The sequence below is a fragment of the Oculina patagonica genome, chromosome 13, assembly GCF_052425735.1.
Source record: "Oculina patagonica isolate OP01 chromosome 13, crgOcupat, whole genome shotgun sequence".
Classification (NCBI taxonomy): Eukaryota; Metazoa; Cnidaria; class Anthozoa; order Scleractinia; family Oculinidae; genus Oculina; species Oculina patagonica.
In genome coordinates this window covers 13,000,687-13,023,150 of record NC_135770.1, presented here as the reverse complement: position 1 = coordinate 13,023,150, position 22,464 = coordinate 13,000,687, and the positions used below count along the sequence as shown (strand labels likewise).

General features: G+C 39.5%; 1 protein-coding gene across 1 annotated transcript; it reads right to left on the bottom strand.

Moving 5' to 3' along the window:
* Positions 1-4,181: 4,181 nt before the first annotated feature.
* On the bottom strand, positions 4,182-22,451 carry LOC144634436 (uncharacterized). Its single transcript, XM_078493387.1, has 9 exons — positions 22,170-22,451; positions 21,896-22,045; positions 17,727-18,157; positions 16,805-16,952; positions 16,383-16,517; positions 15,756-16,111; positions 14,845-14,992; positions 14,423-14,557; positions 4,182-14,103 (listed from the first exon to the last, which is right to left on the bottom strand). The coding sequence occupies exons 1-9, from the start codon at positions 22,345-22,347 to the stop codon at positions 6,197-6,199; spliced, it is 9,588 nt and encodes a 3,195-aa protein (XP_078349513.1). The 5' UTR covers positions 22,348-22,451; the 3' UTR covers positions 4,182-6,196.
* Between the last annotated feature and the right edge of the window lie 13 nt (positions 22,452-22,464).

Genomic DNA, 22,464 nt, shown 5'->3' with positions numbered 1-22,464 from the left:
TTATGATGCTTTGTTTTACTTTAGAAAAGAAGGATTTTAACGCGCCTAGTTGCCTATGTGCAGGTTCTGGCAAAACCGCATTGTGTGACCCGTGCATTTAGATGGTTTATTTTGCAGTGAAAAGGTCTTGAAATATTTAGGTGTTGTAGAAATAATAGACAAGACAAGAGTCAGCTCAAAACTTAGAGATAAGATTGAACTTTATTTTTAAAACATTTATTTCTTTCATTCTGGCAGCAGCAGATGAAATTATATTAAAAACCAAGCGCTAAGCTGTGATAGCGAGCAGGGTGGCCGAGAACTAGCAAATACGCAAACGTCGCAAGAAAAAATTTCGAAGTAAATTAAGACCAAAAAATACAACGGTTCAACGAAAAGTTAACTAAAGCAGAAAGCTGAATTATTCTACGTTTCACATGCCAAAAATTAGCTCGTATGGTGGGGGCTTTTGGATAAAATACGAATTTAACTACATCCATGAATTTGGAGCCGTAAACAAACAACTACCTCCGCGTAAACTCGACGTGTGAGCTTTCTATATCGAATTGAACGATCAAACTCAAGATACTTAAAGCACATGAATCAGTCTATCGTTTGAAGGAAATACCTTTTCTTTTTGATTCAACTGGAGTGTGAAAAAACGCGTTAAACACAAAGTGGCCGAGAACTGGACCCGGCCGAGAACTGGGCCGATATATTCACCATTGTGAAATTGCACTTACTTTGACAAGTTAAAGTTATTTTTGTAAATGAAAGAGGTAACGTCATTGATGTCACGCAGTGTTTTTTTTAGCAAACTAGATGGTTTGCTGGTTTCTGACTATGAATGGGGGTGTGATCTTGCGGTATATTTTTTGAGCCTGACTCCGCCGTAAAATTTTTTTTTTATTTAGGAAGAACTGTGTCGATTTTCATTTCGAACAATTGGTCGTCAAGTCGTTTGTCACAAAGAGTAGAATGTTTGTACAGCATGTTTTGGAATTATTTTAGATTTGGTTAGTAAGACGCTTCTTAAGACCTGAGCAAAACATTGGGAATGTACAGTATTAATAGGAACTTGAATGGAATTTTTCACAAGTTGGATAAAGGTATCAACTGAAAAAAATGGAATTCAAAATGAGAACTTGGATTTTGTTGTAATTAAATTTTATCGCGGATTGGATGCATAATATCACGGCTTTGAAAGTCTTCAAATAATTAGAAAGGTTCCTTTCTTCCTTTTGATCTTATTGTTATTTTCATGTATTGATTATTCGAAAGTGGTTTTCGTTGATACGAAAAAAAAACGGGTTTTCACTGAATTGCTTGAAGTATTTTTAGACGTGATAATATTGGCTTAATCAAATTACATTGTGCACGAAATATTTGTTATTCTTTTGTCTTGAAACTTTGAGGAAATTGAAATTTTTGTTTGACAGTAGTGTATGAAAGGCATTTTATAGAACTGAATAAAAAATAAGAAACATTGATAAAGGTTATTTCAAAGATTTATTTTGCCTGATTTTGAAGGGTTTCAGGAGTTTTAAAGAGTGCTGGTAAACGGCTGTATGTTGTTTGTGATTACGGATCTTATTTAGTTTCGAACGCTCTAATTTTTGAAAGGTTAAAACAGGTTAAAACCGGGCGGTTTCATGAGTTTTTTGGGTAGAAAGGTACGGTGGTGGTCAAAAAAAATGTTTAGAAAGGAATGACTGTAGTAGCACGTAAGTCGGAGGTTTGCGTGAGTCACGGGGTATAGTATGCGTGAGCTGGATTTCCGGCGTCATAACGGCATGTTTTGTTTACTGAAAGATACACTCGACGTTTAGTTAGCTTAGTCGGCTTGGGAAACTATTTTAAAAATGAATGTTGTAATAGTTAATTAATAGTAATCTAGAATTAACCCACTCTCGATTGGAGTCTGTTCTGGATTCGCGCTACCTTTTCGCCGCGAAGGAATTTTGTAAAATTTCGCTAGTGGAAAGAGGTACTGTAAGAACAGTATCAATAACTCAAAAGGAGGAACTTCTTTGTAGCTCTGAATTAAGACGTATGATAAAATTTTAGAATAAGAAACTTTCGATATATGGTTTTCATATTGTTTTTGTCAATTTCCTTTTGTGGCAGATTTTTTGAGAATCAGCTTTTCTTTCGTGTGATGACAGACACAGGACAGAACGAGAGGTGGATGAGAAAGATGCCGAAGATGAATAGGCACCGAAAAACGACAAGAACCGTCAAGGACTTATCTTTAGAGGGCGGGGAGTTTTGGCATACTGTATTTCGAGGACTGGACTGGACTAGTAAAACGCGGACTAGTAAAACGCGGACTTGTAAAACGCGGACTAGTATAACGCGGACTAGTAAAACGCGGACTTGTAAAAGGCGGACTAGTAAAACGCGGACTAGTAAAACGCGGACTTGTAAAACGAGGACTAGTAAAACGCGGACTTGTAAAACGCGGACTTGTAAAACGAGGGCTTGTTAAGCACGGACTTGTAGAACGCGGACACTAAACGGAAACTAAACGGTTTAGCGAGCGAAACAATTTGTGTTTGAAGCTCTTGTGTGTTTCTTCGACGGCATATTTCTAGCTTTTTTGAGCACTCTATGGTCTGTTTTAGCGTGGAGATGTTTTTGCAGTATAGCACATGTTCGTTCTGCAAACCCCTACTAAAACAACGGGATTGATGCTATGAGTTGTGTGCATATGTTTCTTTCTTTCCACTACTTGACGTCTGTTGAGTGCAGTCGTTTGTATTGCTCGCACGAGGTAGAACGGGGCCCGTCCAGAAATCAACAGTCAATCGTAAATAAAGGTGACGGGCCTACACGACTCCTACGTTCGTGACATTGGAATATTTGCCGTTAAATGTTTAAGTTCGGTCTTTCGACCTTATTTGCTTCTGACTTCTTTCTGAGGGTACTGTTTTAATTTGGGGGCAGTATGTGGTAAATAAAGGTGACGGGCCTACACGACTCCTACGTTCGTGACATTAGAACATTTGCCGTTATATGTTCAAATTCGGTCTTTCGACCTTATTTGCTTCTGACTTTTTTCTGAGGGTACTGTTTTAATTTGGGGGCAGTATGTGGTAAATAAAGGTGACGGGCCTACACGACTCCTACGTTCGTGACATTAGAACATTTGCCGTTATATGTTCAAATTCGGTCTTTCGACCTTATTTGCTTCTGACTTCTTTCTGAGGTTACTGTTTTTTTGAGACATTATGTATTGAAGAGAGCCGTAAGATGATTGTGGCCAAGGAATTCGAAGTGTCTAGAGGCGTTTTACAAGTCCGTGTTTTACTAGTCCAGTCCAGTCTACAAGTTAAAGACACATCAAGACCACCCCACTGTGAATTGCCATAGCACAGACAAAATTATAGTCAATATCTTATGTGTTTTTAAGAGAATTACATAAGAACCAAGGCATGTCTTGTCTTGCCTTACATTGACATGCAATAATTTGGAAATACTAAGCTCGTAACAGTTTAAGACAGAATCCATCAGGAATTTGAGTAACATTAATTTTAGTTACGCAAAAATTGAGCACCAGAATAATTTAAATCCTTGTGTTCTTTCATACCTTGTTAAAGGCTTGACATGTGATAACACCAACATAACACCAACAACAGTTCTTTATCAGTGGGGATTGAAGAAAAAAATGGAAACATCATCACACAGTTGACCCCCATGCAAAAACACTCCAGGATGTCACGGGACTGTTTGGTGTCCGTCTGCCAATTTCTAACTTCAAATTCCAATGTTAAATTCACATTAAATTTTCAATATTTCTTAGTTGTCTAAATTTTACTAATTCTTTTAAAAAAACTATCACCTGCCAAACATCCCCAAAAATCACTCAAAAAATTACAAAATACCGCAATACATAGATACATGGGATGAGTGAAGTTTCCTTGTATTCCTTGAAACACCAACAAGATATTTCCGTTTAAGGTGGCTGATAATGGGTTTCAGTATTTCCCAGTCCTTATACTTTGGTTCAGTACTAAAAGCCTTCATCAATTGCTATTACAGTAATGGTATGAAACAAATGTTCAATCATTCATCAACAAGTTGTGATCATTTTCTTGACAATAGTAGTTCCCCGGTAAACAGTTGTAGTACTGTCCCATCAAAGTGCAATGCCTGGAAAATACCGAAAAGCACACGACCGTCAGGTGAAACCGCACCTTACAGTATTACCAATACACTGCACTTTGCTAAGTCAAACTTTACATTGTCTAGTCGTCTACTTCAATCGTTTATTTGTATTGTGTGAGATACATTTATAAATTGAAACCATCATGTCATTAAGTAATAATGCAATCTCGACAACGTTCTAGATATTATATTATGCACACTAATACAGCTCATGCAAGCCCTGTGACTTACACAAACACAGTCGGACTGAGTGCTACTTAAGTAACTGCTTCGTGGTTTCTGCTGTACTGAACCCTGCCTTTCAAGGCAAAGCGCCCGATTTTAAGCTTCTCAAGCTTCTCAATGTTCTTGTTGATGGATAAGTGTTAAAGCAGAATCAAAATTACAGTCTAAACAATGTAACCACATGTTTCCACTTTGAGCTAATTGGGCTTAAAACAGAAACAATATATAAAATTGTCACTAAACTGATGTCCTGGTGACCATAAGCAGACAAAATGAAGCAAGTTTATAATCAATGCTTTACAATTAAGCTCAAACTTAATTTGCAAAACGATTTAAATTATAATTGCATTTGGTTAGTATCCCATCCCTAGCTTACGCTAAAAGTAGTAACATTCGCAAAATTTAGTAATTGCTTAGAAATTAACCATTAGCCGGAAATGGGAACATCTTCTGTTTTGTTGTGCTCGTAACATGCAAACAAATCTTATTATCTACACAAAGTTACAATGTTTAGTCGAGCCACGCCTTTTCGAGCAAGTTTACTTTGTAAACAGTTTTTTGTTTTCAGAGGGACCGAATTGTCGTTGTATTACGCACACTCGGGTCTGTCTCTACGACATGCGTATTTAAGAGCCACGCTAAAATAATGTGCTTACCGCGCCCCTATTATTATGAACATCAGGGTAGAGCTATTTTCCGTAAAGTGTATCTTAGTCTGCCCACTGAAGCAAGTGAAACAGTGTTATTTCTTGCTCGTTTGCTAATCCTAAATCAATGTGCTTCAGTTTCACCGATGCCAAGTCGAAGAAATCGCACCTTTTTAAAAAGCTGTATTTCAGGGATAAGGCTCATCGGTTGAGCGTGGCTCCTTAATACGTTTCGACTGCATAAAAATATATACAAGTTATACTTTATAAAGCATTGATACTAAGAAATAATCTGTTAATTTAAAAGGTTATTTAATGGCTTTGTAACGATAACAAAAACAATAATTGTAGGTAAAAATACTTAACAAAGGCTCTAATTATATAACCAGTAATAAAAATTCTTGTGTTATATGCATCATCCATATTTTTTTATACAATCTTGAAAACTATCTTGACTCACATTTTTTGCCGCATAAGGGTAAAAACCAAAATTCTGTTCTCCGTACGTACAATTTTAAATGTGGTTATTATATCATATTAAATTATAAAGAAAAAACTATTTTCCCTTAGACCCAACTGAAAAATTAAAGGTCTTAAAAGAAACTGACGTCAATCAGGATTCCTGTTTATACAATTTTCGTAAAAAACCTTCTGTAGAATATATTTGCAATGAGCTTGGTAAATACCAGAATTGCTGCAACCTTTGCAAAGTTTCTTATTATTTTCAAATTAATTACAAGTTAATTAATGCATTAACCTCATCTCACCCTATACAACCAAAGCGTAAACATGTTTTAAACAATTTTGAATCTTTTTGCATTAAACTGTTTTCCACTAAAATTTGCTGTCTTCAAATCTACCATTTTGAAACCAAAAATGGGTTGTCGATTTTACCTCGTGTTTCTAAACTGAGTTCCATTTTGTAAAACTTTGTTTAACAGACATGTTTACTTGGTATTAATAGGGAAAAGAAGGGTTTCCCAGAAATCTACATGCCCTATAAAGTGGACTGTATTTCTGTTTGGTCACATCATCAGTGACTTTTGTGGACACCTGGAAATCCACTGGTAATGTTTTTAAGCTTCTGCTATTCATGAAGCGTAATGAAGAGTTCATATGAAGGACATCGCAATGTTAGTACCTGTTTGTGTTCTTGTATCTGCGCAAGTCTTTGTGTCTTACTTATCCCACAGAGAACGCAAACTTTTCACGGATGGACCACTGCCAGATCTCTCCCTTGGCGATTCTTCTTCGGTGGTTCTAGCTTGGCTCTTTGGAGGCTGCTCGTCTCTCATAAAGAACACGCTTTCATTCGTCCTCACTCTTGGAACTGCTTCTAGTTCCCGTAACATGGGCCTCCGTTCTGTAGTCCCCCGGTACGCTATTGGCTCTGTACGAGTTCGGCCCTCAATGGAATACCTGGGTCTTTCACGCTCTCTTTCGGTTGAAGTCCTTAGACCTCTTACGTGTGGTACCTTAGACAAGCTTAAGCCACGACTTTGAGCGAATGACGTTTCGCTTTCTGGGGACTTTGTAGAAGCTGGCTGATATGAGGAGCCTCGCTGCAATCCTTTAGAATAATGCCTCATCCAGGGATCTTCGTCGTCATCGACATCAACAGGGACTGAAACTTGCTTTCTCCAAGACGAAGTATAGTGTTCTTTAGGAACAGCTGCTTTGTCACCGGCATTCACTTGGAAAGAAACAGGATCATATTTTGTAGCTTTTGGTGTTACTTCTGCAACACTACTTTCCACTTTCGCAACCGACGTGATCACCTCTTTAGAGGGCTCTTTGTCGTCAAGAAGAATTTTGTAGGTGACCACATTCGAAGAATGTGAAGTTACTTCAGGAACTGTTTCAGTGGTTTCTTGTTTCACTTCAAAAACGCTGCTCTCCACCTTGGGTAACGATTTGCCTATTTCTATCTTGGGTTCTTCGTCTCTATTTTTGTCGACAGTCCTTTCATGTTGTGACTCAAAATTTGCGTTATCATCGTCCAAAATAGGTTCTTCAATCAAATATCCTTGCATCAAATCCCATAGACGAGAGTTAGAGCCTCGCCGTACTATATCCTTAGGGCTTTTCTCGCGAGGAGATTTGTCTTCGCCTCTTGTTTTAATACTTGAATCGCCGCTTTGCTGAGGTTTTTCTTCGGAATGATCAAATGACGCTTGCAAAGCTGAGATGTCTGGTATTTCCTTTTCGAAAGTGTGTCTCGTGATCCATTCTTCATCTGTTAAAGGAACATATCGTTCGTCAGTTGTGAAAACTCTGTCGTTTTCCGGGTATTCAAGTTGGAAGTCAGTACTAGGTTCACTAAGCTGAACCTCTGTAGTGCTAGTTAAATATTGGGTTTCCTCTTCCAGGTCGTCATCCTCGCTTGTTATGACAGGTGTTGACCGTTTAATAGAACGGGATACTACAGTGGGCGAAAACTCTTGAACTTCATGGCTGTCTCCATCCCTTGCAGGGTTATCTGGAATAATCACGTGGTACACAGTTTCAAACGTGTGTGTTTGAATGTCCCATGTAGGAGAAGTGTGGCCGTCTTGGTCAGCTGCTCTATCATCATCTGGCGTTTGTTGAGATATTTCCTCGGAATGATCAAATGACGCTTGCAAAGCTGAGATGTCTGGTATTTCCTTTTCAAAAGTGTGTCTTGTGATCCCTTCTTCATCTGTTAAAGGAACGTATCGTTCGTCAGTTGTGAAAACTCTGTCGTTTTCCGGGTATTCTAGTTGGAAGTCAGTACTAGGTTCACTATGCTGAACCTCTGTAGTGCTAGTAAAATATTGGGTTTCCTCTTCCAGGTCGTCATCTCCGCTTGTTATGACAGGTGTTGACCGTTTAACAGACCGGGATACTACAGTGGGCGAAAACTCTTGAACTTCATGGCTGTCTCCATCCCTTGCAGGGTTATCTGGAGTAATCACGTGGTACACAGTTTCAAACGTGTGTGTTTGAATGTCCCATGTAGGAGAAGTGTGGCCGTCTTGGTCAGCTGCTCTATCATCGTCTGACGTGTCTAAAAGCGCCGAGACTTCTGACATATCATGGTCTACTGATCGAGATTTAAATAATGGTACAATTCCTTCTTCTTGTACGTGTGCATGACCATCCTCTTCATCTTTTGCGAGATTGCAAGGATATTCAAGATGGTACGACACGTCAGTTGGCGGCTCGCTAAACTGAACCTCTGTTGAACTTAAGACGACTTGTGGTTCATGTTTTTCAGTAGCGGTATTCCAAATGTCCGGTCTTTTAATCGAGCGAGATACAACAACAAACGGACCTTCTTGCATATCTGAAGACTTCGTGTCTTGTTCCATGGACGGGTAGTCAGGAGTTATAACATGGTGAACCGTCTCATAACTATGGACTGTTACATCTAATGAAGGAGAGAGGTCTTTGTCTTCTTCTGAAGACGACGAACTTGTTGAGCTTTTCCTTTTGGGAGCTTCTCTCTCTTCTTCTGAAGACGATGAACTCGTTGAGCTCTTCCTTTCTGGAGCTGTGTCTTCTGCTGTTTTCTGCGGAGCATCCAATTTCTTTATATCATAGCTTGCAAAGTGCTTTTGTGGCAGTAAAGTGAACTCCACCGTCTGTAGGTCATGTCCATCAGTTGCCTCAGTATCCTTTTTAACATTCGAGGCTTCCCCATCCGAGGAAGACGAGGAACTTGTCGAGCTTTTGCGTTCCTTTACCTTCGCGTCTGTTGTAAACGAGAAATCTGGATCTTTGGACTTTACTGAATGCAACACCACTTCTGGAGTGTCTTCTTGAACATCTGCACTTACAATGAAAGGCTGATCAGGCTTACTTTCAGGCTCTATGAGATATTGCTGCTGATAAGTACTGTATTCCACTTTGTAAACCACTGGTGATTTTGATTCTTCATCTGACGAGGAGCTCGTTGAACTTTTCCGTTCTTTTGGTAACATTTCCCCATCGGGTTTCTCTGCTACTAAAGACAAATTCGGATCCATAGGTTTCACTGAATGGGAAACTTCCATAGGCACGTCTGTTGTAAAAGTGTTGATGTTTGGTACTGGTTCCTCAGGCTCTCTCTTTTCAACACTCACGAAGGGAAATGTTTTGTGGTCCACTTTGTATAACAATTGTTTGTCATTTTCGTGGCTTTCCTTATCAGAAGAAGAAGATGAACTCTTAGAACTCTTTCGCTTTGGCAAGTCTTTCTTTTTAACCACGGACGGAGCTTCATCTGATGAAGAGGATGCCGAACTTTTTCTTATTTTTTCCTGTTGTATGGTCTCTACTGGTAGGGCATCAGCTTTTGATGAACGTTTCTTCTTTCCCAAGTCTTTGTCATCTGACGACGAAGAACTCGTCGACGATTTTCGTTCTTTTTCTTTTTGCTTTGATGGAGTGTCGCCATCTTTGGAAGATGCTGAGCTACTTGAGCTCTTTCGTAGTGCCTTTAATAGTCGAGACTTCTTTTTCTTCTTTGGCTTTTTCTCTTTATCACCGTCAGAATCAGATGAGGAAGAGGTGGATGACGATGAGCTCTTTGAATGTTTTCTGCTCAAGTTCAATGGTTGGCTAGAGCCCTCTTCTCCGGGCAATACAACTTCAATTTTCTGCTTTATTTCACGGTCTAGTGTCAATTTCCTATTATTTGGAGAAGGAAGTTTGTCTTCTTCAACTGATGCTGAGCAAATGGTCACATTTTCTTCGACTTTTACTAGAGTCATCGAACCTGGCTTCCAACTCTCCTTTGCCATGCCAGGGCTTGTATCTGGGATGTCAAAATTGAAGCTTTCTTCAGATTGATTGGTGTCTTTTGGTGACAACAGCCTTAGTTCCATTTCAGGGCGTATTTCGTCATAACGCTGAAGACTGCGTGGCTCATCGTAAGTAGCTGATGGAAACGATTGTGGAGTGCTTTGGAGCTCAAAGTTGTCATACGTGCTTTCCACTGATATGTCGCCTTCTACTGGACTGGTCTCTAACTCTATATCACCATAAGGGAATCCTTTGAGTTGCTTGTTGACATCAAGTCCTTTTGGTGTTGATGTATTTTTATCCCAATCGAATTTAGCATCGAATTCGTTACCCCTGGGAGCTTTGAATTCAGGTTGATCAAATGACCCTTTCTTTTCCAACGACGGAAAGCTGAAATCTGGACCAGATTTGTCCAGGTCTAATCCGAAACTTGGTTTCGATGAAGCGTCTAAATCAGGGCGATTGAGCTCAAGATCAACATCACCTGTTTGGCGTTCTTCTAATCCATTCATGTCAAGTTCAATACTGGGTCTCTTTGCAGAAATATCAGCATCTGGCGTGCTAACGTCTAGGCTAGCATCTCCTGAAGGAAACTTTCCTTTCTTATTTATGGATGGCATGGACACACGAGGCTCAGCAACTTCCACTTTTCTGTCCACTCCTGGGATATCCACGTCTGGTCCGTTCGCATCACGTCCAAATCTTGGTTTACCTTTAGAAATGTTCGTGTATGGCAAATTAGCATCGACATCAAAATCTCCGCCGGAGGTGGAAGGCCATTTTATATCACCATCTACTGACGGTATGGAGATGTCTGGTTTAGAAATATCGAAATCTGCTCGACCCTGTGGTGTGTCAATGTCTAGGTCTGGCCCTCGAACATCTATATCTTTATCTCTAAGGCCAATTGACGGTCCTGATATCTTTGGTTTCTCGTACGAAAAATCAGGTCCATTTAGGTCTATTTCAGCTGTACCTTCGGTTTTTGGGACGCCAAATCCAGGAGAACTAATTCCAATGTTTGGCCTTTTAGTTGTTGCGTCAATATCTGGAGCATTAACTTCAAAATCTGGCTCTCCGATGTCAATACGGTTATCTGTTTTGCCCATAGAGGGTCCGGATATCTTTGGCTTCTCATACGAAAATTCAGGTCCATTTATGTCTATCTTCCCTGGGCCTCCGATGTCAGGGGCGTCTACGTCAGGAGATTTCAAATCAAACTTTGGTGTTTTGGATGATATACCAACATCCGGAGTATCCATGTCAAACTCAGGAACGGTAGGTCTTCCATCAATGACGGCATTAGGCTCATTCATGCTCGGCTTTTTCATTTCTATAGATCCGTCAATGTCTGGTCCATCGAAACCAAACTTGGAATCTCCTTTAGCTTTTCTGTATGGCTCGTCCTTATCGGTATTACCGGCGCACGAGAGACAGTTGCCACGGGGTTTCTTTCTGGATGGAGGATTTATATCAGCAGATGGGCCATGGATATTTGCCTGTGGACCCCTGAAATTTTCGCTTTGAACGTCTACATCAGGTCCAGACATTTCTGTCTGTAGTTTTCCTTTTTTCGTTTTGAAGTCAGGATCTAAATCAGCAGATGGACCATGGATATTTCCCTTTAGGCCTCTGATATTTCCGCTTGGAACGTCTACATCAGGTCCAGAAACTTCTGTTTGTAGTTTGCCTTTTCTCTTGTTGAAGTCTGGAACATTGGCGTCAAGTCCTACGCCTCCTATCTTTCCGGAGACGCCAGGTTTTGAGACGTCAAATTCGGGCGAATTGAATCCAATGTCTGGTTTCTTAACAGAAGCGTCAGCATCTGGAGTATTTATTCCAAAATCTGGTCCTCGGATGTCAATACCTTTATCTGTTTTGCCAAAAGAGGGTTCGGTTATTCTTGGCTTCTCGTATGAAAAGTCCGGTCCATTTATGTCTATTTCTCCTGACCCTCCAACTTTTGGGACGTTAAACTCGGGCGATTTTAATCCAATCTTTGGCCTTTGAGATGATACATCAATGTCTGGGGTATCCAGGTCAACATCTGGACCGGTAGCTCTTCCACCAATGTCAGCGTTAGGTTTGCTTATGGCAGGTTTTTTCATTTCTAAAGAGCCGTCAAGATCTGGTCCGTCAAAAGCAAACTGGGCATTTCCTTTCCCTCTTCTATATGGTTCGTCTTTTTCAGCATCACCTGCGCACGAAAGACAGTTTCCACGAGGCTTCTTCCTGGATGGAGGATGCAAGTCAACAGATGGACCATGGATATTTGCCTGTGGACCCCTGAAATTTCCGCTTGGAACGTCTACATCAGGTCCAGACATGTCTGTCTGTAGTTTGCCTTTTGTCGTTTTGAAGTCAGGGGCATTGGCGTCAAGTCCAACGCTTGGCTTGTCAGTTTCAATATCAAGGCCGGGACCACCTGCTGTGATATCTATGTTTCCTCCAGGAATCTTTCCATCACCTCTTGCTGAAGGCAAGGAAGCACTTGGACGAGGAAGAGATACATCTCCCCCTTCATCGGGTGCAGCGGCGCTTACATTGAAGTCTTCTTGATATCCTCTACCCTTAATTTTCATATCTGGATCAGATCCGTGGATGTCAAATTTTCCACCTTTTACCATTTTAGTGGATCCGTCAACCTCTGGTCCTTGGAAACCAAAATCAGCATCTCCTCTTGTCTTTCGATATGGTTCATCTTTATCAGCGCCGCCTGTGCACGAGAGACAGTTACCCCGCTTTTTCTTTGTGGAAGGCAAATTTAACTCAGCAGACGGAGTGTCCAACTTTACTTTTGGGTCCTTGATTTTCCCCGTGAAAACATCTACATCAGGTCCTGACATTTTTGTTTTCAGGTTTCCTTCCGGTGCATCAATGCGTGGAGCATTTTTGTCAAACTTCATTTCTGGCTGTCTTGTGGCAATATTCACATCTGGTCTGCTGACGTCAAAATCCGCGTCTGTATTAATGGCGGTCCCAGAAACTCCCATATTGGCTTCTCCGGATGGCGTAGAGACATCCGGTGTTTTGAGGTGTGGATCTCTTGTATTCAATGCGATCTCTGGCGTTCCTAACGAGATTCCTTTATTTGGTCGATGCACGTCAAAGTCTGGTCCGGTAGCGCGGAGTCCAATGTCTTTGTTCTTTCCACTGCCTTCGAAATCAGGGCCAGAGCCACTTATGTCAAATTTGCCGGCTTTCTTCATTTCCAGTGATCCATCGGGTCCATCGAAATCATAACCAGCATTTGCTTTTGTTGCCCTGTATGGATCATCTTTGTCACCATCGCCTGCACACGAAAAACAACTGCCACGCTTTTTCTTTGCAGAAGGTAAATTTAACTCTGCCGATGGGGCATCAACTTGTGCTCTCGGGCCTCGCATTTTACCAGCTGAAACGTCGACACCAGGGCCCGAAATTTCTGTTTTCATCTTCCCGTCCGGTGTGTTGATATCTGGAGAATTTGCGTCGAACCCCACTTTTGGTCTTCCTATAGAAATGTCATCTGCTCCATTGGTATCAAACGATGGCCCAGAAAAGCCCGCTCTCGGACCTTGCAATTTACCAGCTGAAACGTCGACATCAGGGCCTGAAATTTCTGTTTTCATTTTTCCGTCTGGTGTGCTGAAATCTGGAGCATTAGCGTCCAATCCCTCTTTTGGTCGTCCTACAGAAATGTCACCGACTCCACGGGTACCAAACGAGGGTCCAGAAACGCCCGCATTGATATTTCCTGATGGAATGGAAACGTCTGGTGGCTTAATATCTGGCCCGGCTGCGTTGATATCTGGAGCATTTGCGTCTATTCCCACTTTTGGTCGTCCTGTAGAAATGTCACCTGCTCCACTGGTTCCAAACGAGGGGCCAGAAACGCCCGCATTGATATTTCCTGATGGAATGGAAACGCCTGGTGGCTTAATATTTGGCCCAGTTGCGTGTATCCTGCTGTTGGTTTCCATGGATCCATCGACTTCTGGTCCATTTAAATCAAACCCAGCATTTCCTCTTCCCATGTCTCCTCCAAGATTAGTGTCACTTCCGTTTAGGCCGAATTTACCACGTTCTTTCATTTCCATTGATCCGTCGACGTCTGGTCCGTTAAAATCAAACTCAGCATTTCCTTTTCTTTTTTTGTAGGGCTCTCCTTTATCGGTACCACCCGCGCAAGAAAAGCAGTTGCCACGCTTTTTCTTTTTGGATGGAAAGTTTAACCCTGCAGATGGACCGTCAATTTTCCCCTCGATATCGCCAGATGGAACCCCTGCCTCTAGCGTCGGTTCCATATCGATTTTGCAGGATTCCTCTACAGATCCTCTAGGTAGATCCACTGATGCATCTGCAAAGATGTGAAATGATATAAACAGATAGTTAACAAAGAACGCTACAATACAACAGGAATGATATGCAATGATATTTTGTTGAAAATTATATAACTACAATATGCACAGTTGCAGTTATAACCACGAGGAAGTCAATTTGCATTTCGAATAAAATGTAAATAATACACAAGGTTTGGAATGTGCCACGCACATTTTGAATACAATATAGTTAAAGAGAGCAAATCAAAACTGAATGTTATGGAAAAATTTGTCATTTTCCAGGAACGTTAGATTTCTTTTAATTTCACTGTAACACAGTCTTTTAGCAATACATACCCTGTCCTTTGTAAAACGCATTTTTCAACAGCTTAAGTTTTAGCTTTGGCTTCGCATCATCTCGAAGTAGGCTCATAGCTCTATCATGGGGCATGCCTTCAATAGGGACACCATTGATTCCGATGATCTTGTCTCCTAAGATGAGAGGGCGATGATAATGAGACCTAGTTTCATGAAGCTAAACTGTCATCAAGCTAATTAATTATATGATCGTCTTTATTCATTACTTTTTCAGCCTTCAAATCTGCTGAAATTTCCATTTAAGCCATATCAATCGTTTAATACTGACCAAATCTATGCACATTACACACATATTAGCCGTTTAAGCTAGGGGCCTAACGAGCTACAGTTGCAACGAAGATGAATAAAATATGTCCATGTCTTATCTTTTATCATTTTAGAAATTTTTTGCAGGTTCTAACCTTTGTCTATTAGACCTGTCTTTCCAGCAATACCACCGGGTGTTACTTCAGTAACAAACAAGGCAGGAGGTGGCAAGGTCTTATCTCTCGCTAGCATCATTCCCAAGCCACCATGTTCGGGGCGGTCAAGCTCCACATCAACGGTTTGCTGTGGGAAAGAAAACAATCTTATTAAGAGAGAGCCAGATAAAAGAAGGTAATCCGCAAATTATTCTTTCTGCAGACTGTTATTTCATTATTGTGTTTTTGGAGGTGAGTGGCGTAGAAGCCTGATCATTGGTGCTTTGGACTTTGGATCGAGCGGCCCTGGTTCCTCATAATGTGTTTCTCTACCCAAAAGTATAAATAGGAACCGACGAACTCTATATTAGGGCGAGCTGATTAACTGGCTATGGGCTGGTGGGCTATTTTCACATCCAGGGTGGGATGCAACACTTCTGCAGCTGGTTGCTTTATGTGTAGGGCATTGGCCCAAGCGAAAACGTTTTGTGTGTTTTACATGAATACATTACACACGTAAAATATTTACGTGTTATAAAAAGGCCTCGAAATTTTTAATAAAAAAATCATTTCTAGATACAACCATACGTTTTCCACAAGTTTTCTTTTCATTTACATGAACTCTATTGTATCGTTGTTAGTAATATTTTTGTCGTTAAGATTATATCGTTTCTTAAACTGTGCGCTCACAAAGGAAGCATAATCACGACATCACGAAATTGCAGAGGGCTCTTTTGAAAAAACGTTCCTTGCCATTTCGAGTTATCTACCAACTAGATCATCAAGTGGATGCTAACTGGTAATGGGAACTTTGCACTAAAATTATTTCAAAAAAGCAGAAGCCTATCAATAGTATACAAAACAACTCGATCTAATCTTTTTAAGCTTGCAATAGCGTATCAAACACTTACCTTTCCTTTGCTGTAAGGCACGTCTTTGTCTCCACTGGACGCGCACGAGAAACATTTACCACGCTTCGTTTTAGTTGAAGGCACATTCAAACTAGATGACGAACCATTTAGATCGATGTCTGAATACACATTTGGTCCAGACAACTGAGTTTTCAGTTCTCCCTCAGGCATATCCACTTCTGGTCCACTCATGTCGAATCCTGGTTTCCGTCCAGAAACGTTAATTTCTCCTAGATCAGGGGCATCACCCTGCATTTCTTCAAAGTCTACAGATGGTACCCCTGCCTCTAGCGTCGGTTCCATATCAATTTTGCAGGATTCCTCTACCGATCCTCCAGGTAGATCCAATGAGACATCTGCAAAGGTGTGAAATGGTATAAAGAGATAGTTTAGAAAGAAAAAAAGATACAGAAGTTGCGCAAAGTTGCTGTTATAGGCGTGAAGAAAGTCAATTTGCCTTTCAAATAAAATGTAAATAACATATAGGTTAGAAATGTCCCATGCGGATGTAGGATGCAATAGATAAGGGCAGCAACTCAAGACCATAAAACAAAGTAATGGTCATTTTCCAGGAAAGTAAGATTACCTTTAATTTTATTGCAACACAGTACTTTAAACACTACATACCCTTTCCTTTGTAAAGCGTATTTTTCAAAAGCTTGAGTTGTAGCTTTGGTTTCTCATCATCTCGGAGTAGGCTCATAGCTCTATCATGGGGCATGCCTTCAATAGGGACACCATTGATTCCGATGATCTTGTCTCCTACGAAGAGAGGACGATTTTGTCACTAATGAGACCTTAGTTTCATAAAGCTAAACCGTCGTAAAGCTAATCATTTAATCGTCTTTGTTCCTAATTTTCTCACCCTTAAAGTTGTCATATTAATCGTGTAATACTGACCGAATCCATGCAATTTTACATAGTCATGTAAAATAAAATTTAAATTCATAAACTTGACAAATGAACCTTTTAAGCCAGACCCCTAACTAGCCCCAATTGCGTCGAAGATAAATTAAGTAAATTTATGTGTTTTATAATAAGTCTCTAACCTTTGTCTATGAGACCTGTTTTGGCTGCCATGCCACCGGGAGTTACTTCCCTAACAAACAAGGCAGGAGGTGGCACAGTCTTATCCCTCGCTATCAACAGCCCGAAACCACCATTCTCGGGGCGGTCAAGCTCGACATCGACGGTTTCCTGTGGGAATGAAAGCAATCTTATTAAGAGAAAGTCACATAAAGGGTAATGATCTGCAAACTATCTTTCAAACAACACTCCTGCAGCTGGTTGCTTTATGCTACGGACGTTTGGGGCATTGGCCCAAGCAAAAGCGTTTACCTTTTGTGGTTTACATGAACACGTTAACAAAAAATGTTATATATATCCGAAATGTTTACGTGATATCAAAAAGCTTTAAATGTTTTATAGAAAATTATTTACAGTTAAAACCAAATGTTTTAGACAAATTATCTTAGGTAACATTAAAATGAATACAATTGTATCATTGTCAGTTATTACGGACGTTAAGGACGCATCGGTCATTAAATTGCGAGCACAAAAAGTAAGCATGGCCTCTATATCACGAAATGGGCATACATTTTTAATACTTTTTCGAAAAACATACCATGCCATTTCATGTTTTTTACCAACTACATGTTGATCATCGGGTGGGTGCTAATGTGATAGTGGGAACATTGCACTTTAATGATTTCAAAAATGTAGAAACGGATTAACAGCATACAAAGGAACTCTATCTTATTCTGGGAAGCTCCTAATTTCCAATATATATCCAGTTGCTTGTTCCGTTATTTGTATCTAATCTCAATTTATACCTGCTACGTAACTTTTATTCTCACATTTCAAATTAACTTATGTTAAAGAATCATGTGGCTAAAAGTTCTAAATCTCACATTAGTCAAAAAAACTTGAAATTGAAACAAAGCAGTAAACCATAAATTAAAGATTGCTTACCATATTCTTTGGTCCTTCCAGGTTAAACGTCGGCTTGGAAGGACCCTTGATAGCGACATCAGCATCTGGACCCGTAAGGCTTCCACCTGAGAAACCACCACCTCCTGATAGTTTACTGTCTGGGAGATCAATGTCAGAGAGCTTTCCTTTAGGAAGAGTAATGTCTGGGTGATCTCCATCCGAGAGACTCATGTCAAGAGGACGACGATCCCAATCCATGTCAAGGTTTACTTCCCCGTCACCACCAGGGGGTTTTATGACTGGATCTCCACCCATGTCGAGTTTGACATCCCCCTTAGGAGTAAGGGGCCTCATAGATGGGCTCCCATCCATGTCAATTTTGACTTCTCTGTCGTGGTGAGTGGGCATGTCAATGAGAACCTCGCGACTTCCACCAAATGCTGGATTAACAACTCCTTTTGTGTTGTAAGCTGCAGAAGTTAAATGTTTTAAGTGTTATTATCAAGAAGCTTGTAAATAAGTGAATAAGTGCAACTCTTTAATTACACACTAATCTACGCTACAGAAGTCAGTGAAAGTCAGTGAAAAAGTGCACTGCCTAATGTGGGTCATGGAAGATATTTTAAGTTTAAGCAAATCTTTTATTGCCTTTTTAAAATTAATTTACAACAACTTCCCAGCATCGCAAATTTTTTGTTACCATTTTGTACAATAGTGGAGGCCTTATGTGTCGCCTGGCTGTACTTGCTAAAGATACATCGAATATGTTACTCTGCAGGCATCATTATCTTTCTATTGAAGCAGAAGTGCTAAAGCTTTACCAAGATTTTATTTTTCTTATTATTAACACCAGTTAAGAATATGAAACAAAATTTGTAACTTCGTCTAACTAGCTCGATAGCGGTGACTGTTTTCGTTGTTTGAACTTTCCGTTTCTAAGATCGTTTTGAAACGCTCACATTTTAACACAAGCACTATAATGAAGTAAAGAAAAGTAAACTTTAGTTGTAATACTCCTATCAAGACGAATGCGAACCATTATTGACATATTTAATACTGTTGCTAGCTCTGAAATAAAAAATGCAACAGATATTCTCTTTCAGTTTAAATCTGCAAGCATTCCTTTTTATTGTAAATCTAACGTAGACATATTTTTTTTTTCACTTTTTTCCATTTTTACTTCTTTTTAGCCTAGTTATGCTTTAACATATATTAAATATATATTTCACGTCTTAGCTCTGTTCTATTTCTAATCTTCCATTGATTTCGTCATTATTTTACTGATAATTAAAGGCCTTAGAAATAGATATACTGCTGTATGTATTGTCATTTGCGCTTTGCATTTTACATACATCTACAACAGACATCTTACAAACCTCAACCAATGCAAGATATAACGATCCGAGTACGAACTTAAACATAGTATTTTATCGAACAAAGCCGCGTGCTAACAGTAAACCTTCATGTTTCTGATTTCGCACAATAGAGTCAACAGACAAACAGTAAACAAGCTACGTTAACAAGTGCTATAACAATTATAAGGAGACCAGAAAGGGAATCTGTTTAACGACGTTAGCTCTTTGACTTATCTTTACTGTGGTAAACGTTTACAGCTCGAAACACCAATTACAAATGGTTAAAACTGCATTTCAATTCATGCCATATCAACTTCTCAGGCAGTGTGTAATACATGCACCTTCGCTTGCCACAAACACAGTGCTTTACAAAAGTAACCTCACAAACCAATTTTTCTTCCAGACATCGCCATAATCACAATTGAGCAATTTAAATGAGAACAGCATACTGCTGTCATATTTATATTGTTTGCTTTTTTATGGCCGTGTTTATATCTGGCGAAAATGTAGAACAATAAATTGATCAGAAATTCATGGTAAAACCCCTTATTCCGTATTAAATTTAATAAACCACAATCAAACAAACACACAAACAAAGCCATAATAAAAAAGAAAAACGAAAAAAAAGCAGCTTTTAAATTGAAAAAAATCTAGGGAGTCTTGTTCTAAAAAAATACAAATACATCAAAACTGATTTCACGCGGAATTTCATCGCAATAAACAAATTTGCAACAAGGCGCCGGCCATGAGACCAGAAGAAAACTAAGGGCAATTAATTACAGGTTTTTGCGTCTGTGGCTTAATTATTATTTATATTTAACGTTAGCTTGCCAAGTCATTGTGTAATCATTTGTATACGACTGTTCACTTTCGCGACCTATGAGCTCTATGGCACATTCTAGACTAGCAACAGTTGGAATCAATTCCGTTCAAATTATAACTTCACAATTTCCTTGCTTATGCTGAAATTCTATAAGCGTTAAAGAAGAATAAAGGCAACATTTCAAACGATTTGAAATCGCTGAAAAAGAGAAATCAGTAGCAAACAGATATATTTTCCGTGGACAAAAGAAAATTATATTTAAACTGCCGAAAGTTGCATTATAAAATGCTAAATATTAATTTACTCGATCCTAGCTTGGAGTTCTTTAGCAATAGGCTTGACAGATTTCAAATATGCAATGTCAACATATAAATTCTCCTTCGTCTTCCTCGTACATTTCTTATAGTGCTAGTTGGGAGAAGTTGCTTGAAATATCAGATTTTTTCTTTGTTTCTTGTTAACGATTGTCTTAATGATTGTGCTCCATATGCTTGAGGTATTGATATTATAGGCTAAAAATACATTTGAAAACCCCTCTTTAAAAAAGAACTAATCAACTAAGACCAGAACTGTTTGGTAAAAGATACTTTTCATATTACCAAATTCTGAATAAAACGCACTACACAAAACAGCATGCATGAGACTCTTTTGGCTTATTGAGTTGTTTTCTACTAAAACAAAGCCCTGAACAATGACAAAGCTTTCGCATTGAAAAAGCTGACAGCTTGAAAAATGTGTAAGGTTTATTATTAATTTTTTTTATTGTTTGTAACATGTCATTCAAGTCTGCGGTACAAGCGGTGTGTTTCAGAGAAACTAAACCTTGTCAGATGATATGTTTACATCTAGAATTCCCGAGAACAATTTATTTTGCAAACCTAGACCTTTTATAATATGTTGGCTTTCCGAAGATGTCAAATAAGTTTCGTAACTGCCGAAGTCGCAAGGTCAAAATGATTCTATTTTTTACAACTGACACAATGTGCAAAGAATGATCAAAATGCAGAATGTGGGATGGCGAGAAATCTAAAAACTTCTGTGACCTTCTTTCGTGCGCAAGGCAACCACTAATAAGCACTTGTCCGGCTATGGTATTACTTTTCTCTCCCAAAAATGTTTTTGCTTTTCATTTTTTATTTCTTTACATTCCTGTAGATACGTATGATAAATCACTTTTTAATAATACTTAAACTTGTTTTCGATTGAACTTATTTTAGTTTAGCATTACCAGAAATGTTTATGTATTACGTGCCGTCAGTAATAAGCGTAATAAAGGGTTTTTAGGACCACAATCTTCTCGATTCTTCTCATTTTTGCGCTTCAGTGATGTTGAAAAACCAATGCTATTTATGCAAATCACAGCTTTAATAATCACCGTCTTCAAACGTGAAATTGCGTTCTAGAAATACGAGAATTTTTTTTTACGCGCGACACAGTAACGTTTTTTTTTTTCGACACCAGTGTTTTGGCGCCGATTTTTAAAGTAAAAAACGCTAAGCTGGTCGAAAGATCTGAAACTGTATGGAGGCCGAATGAAAGCTTTGCCTTCGTCATGGGTCAATGCGGCACAGCAAAAATATCCGTACAAACGCAGCAATGTTTCCATAGAGAATCTATCCATGGAAACACACATCAATTGTTCTAACTTCGTTTATGTCTCACCAGTGGGAAGTAAACTTAGACGAGAAATGATTGGAAAAGTGGTTTATGAAGTGGCTGTTAATTTTACTAGCGCTTCAACAACAAATGTCCTGAAGTTTTATTGTTGCGATAAATTCATGAATATGGACAGTGTCCAATACAAGGCTTAGCAAAGGCGCTGTACGTGACAAAACAAATAGTAGCTTACTCTTTCCAAAAGGAAAACATTCGTATGACCATGTTCGCATTTCTTTATTAGTGCGAAAAATTTTAAATGATAAACTATCTTCAGAAAAATGCATGTTTGAACGGGTATTTAAACGTATTGTAGGTATGCATTATATTTTTCAATAGTGCGGAATTTTAAACATTGCTATAATTTTTCTTACCAGCCGATGGGGCATCTTCGCTGTAGCGATGTGAAAAAGTGACTGGTGTCCCATGGCCATTCAAACCAACATCTCCACCTTTAGTCTTTGCTCCAAGGGAAAGCTCAGGCTCGCTTGCAGAGTCGACGGAAGACCCTGACGATAATGTGCCTACAAAACACAAGTAATACGCTTTTATATGAGCAGCGCCTTTTCACAAAGCAGTTGCAAGAACTGAACAATTTCTGGGAGAACATTATCTAGGTTAAAATTTCTGAGAATAAATTTCCCCTACCTGATTTCTTACGGCAGCAGTACCACACTAGCGCTGCAATCGCAGCGATAACAAGTAGCGTGCCGATCGTGCCAAACACTGAAGCAAGTATAGCTCCAGTGCATTCTGATGCGGCTGTAACACAGCTAATTTGGCAGCAGAAAATCAAGCACACCACCAGGATGCTCTTACAAGTCATGTTTTCAGTTTGTTTCCAAGGTTAGCCAAGTTGCGCCATGAAGTTCGCGAACACGTTCACAAGTCTTGTCTACCCTCGAAGTGTACGCCAAAATAATTATCCGAAGTCCCTAGAGAA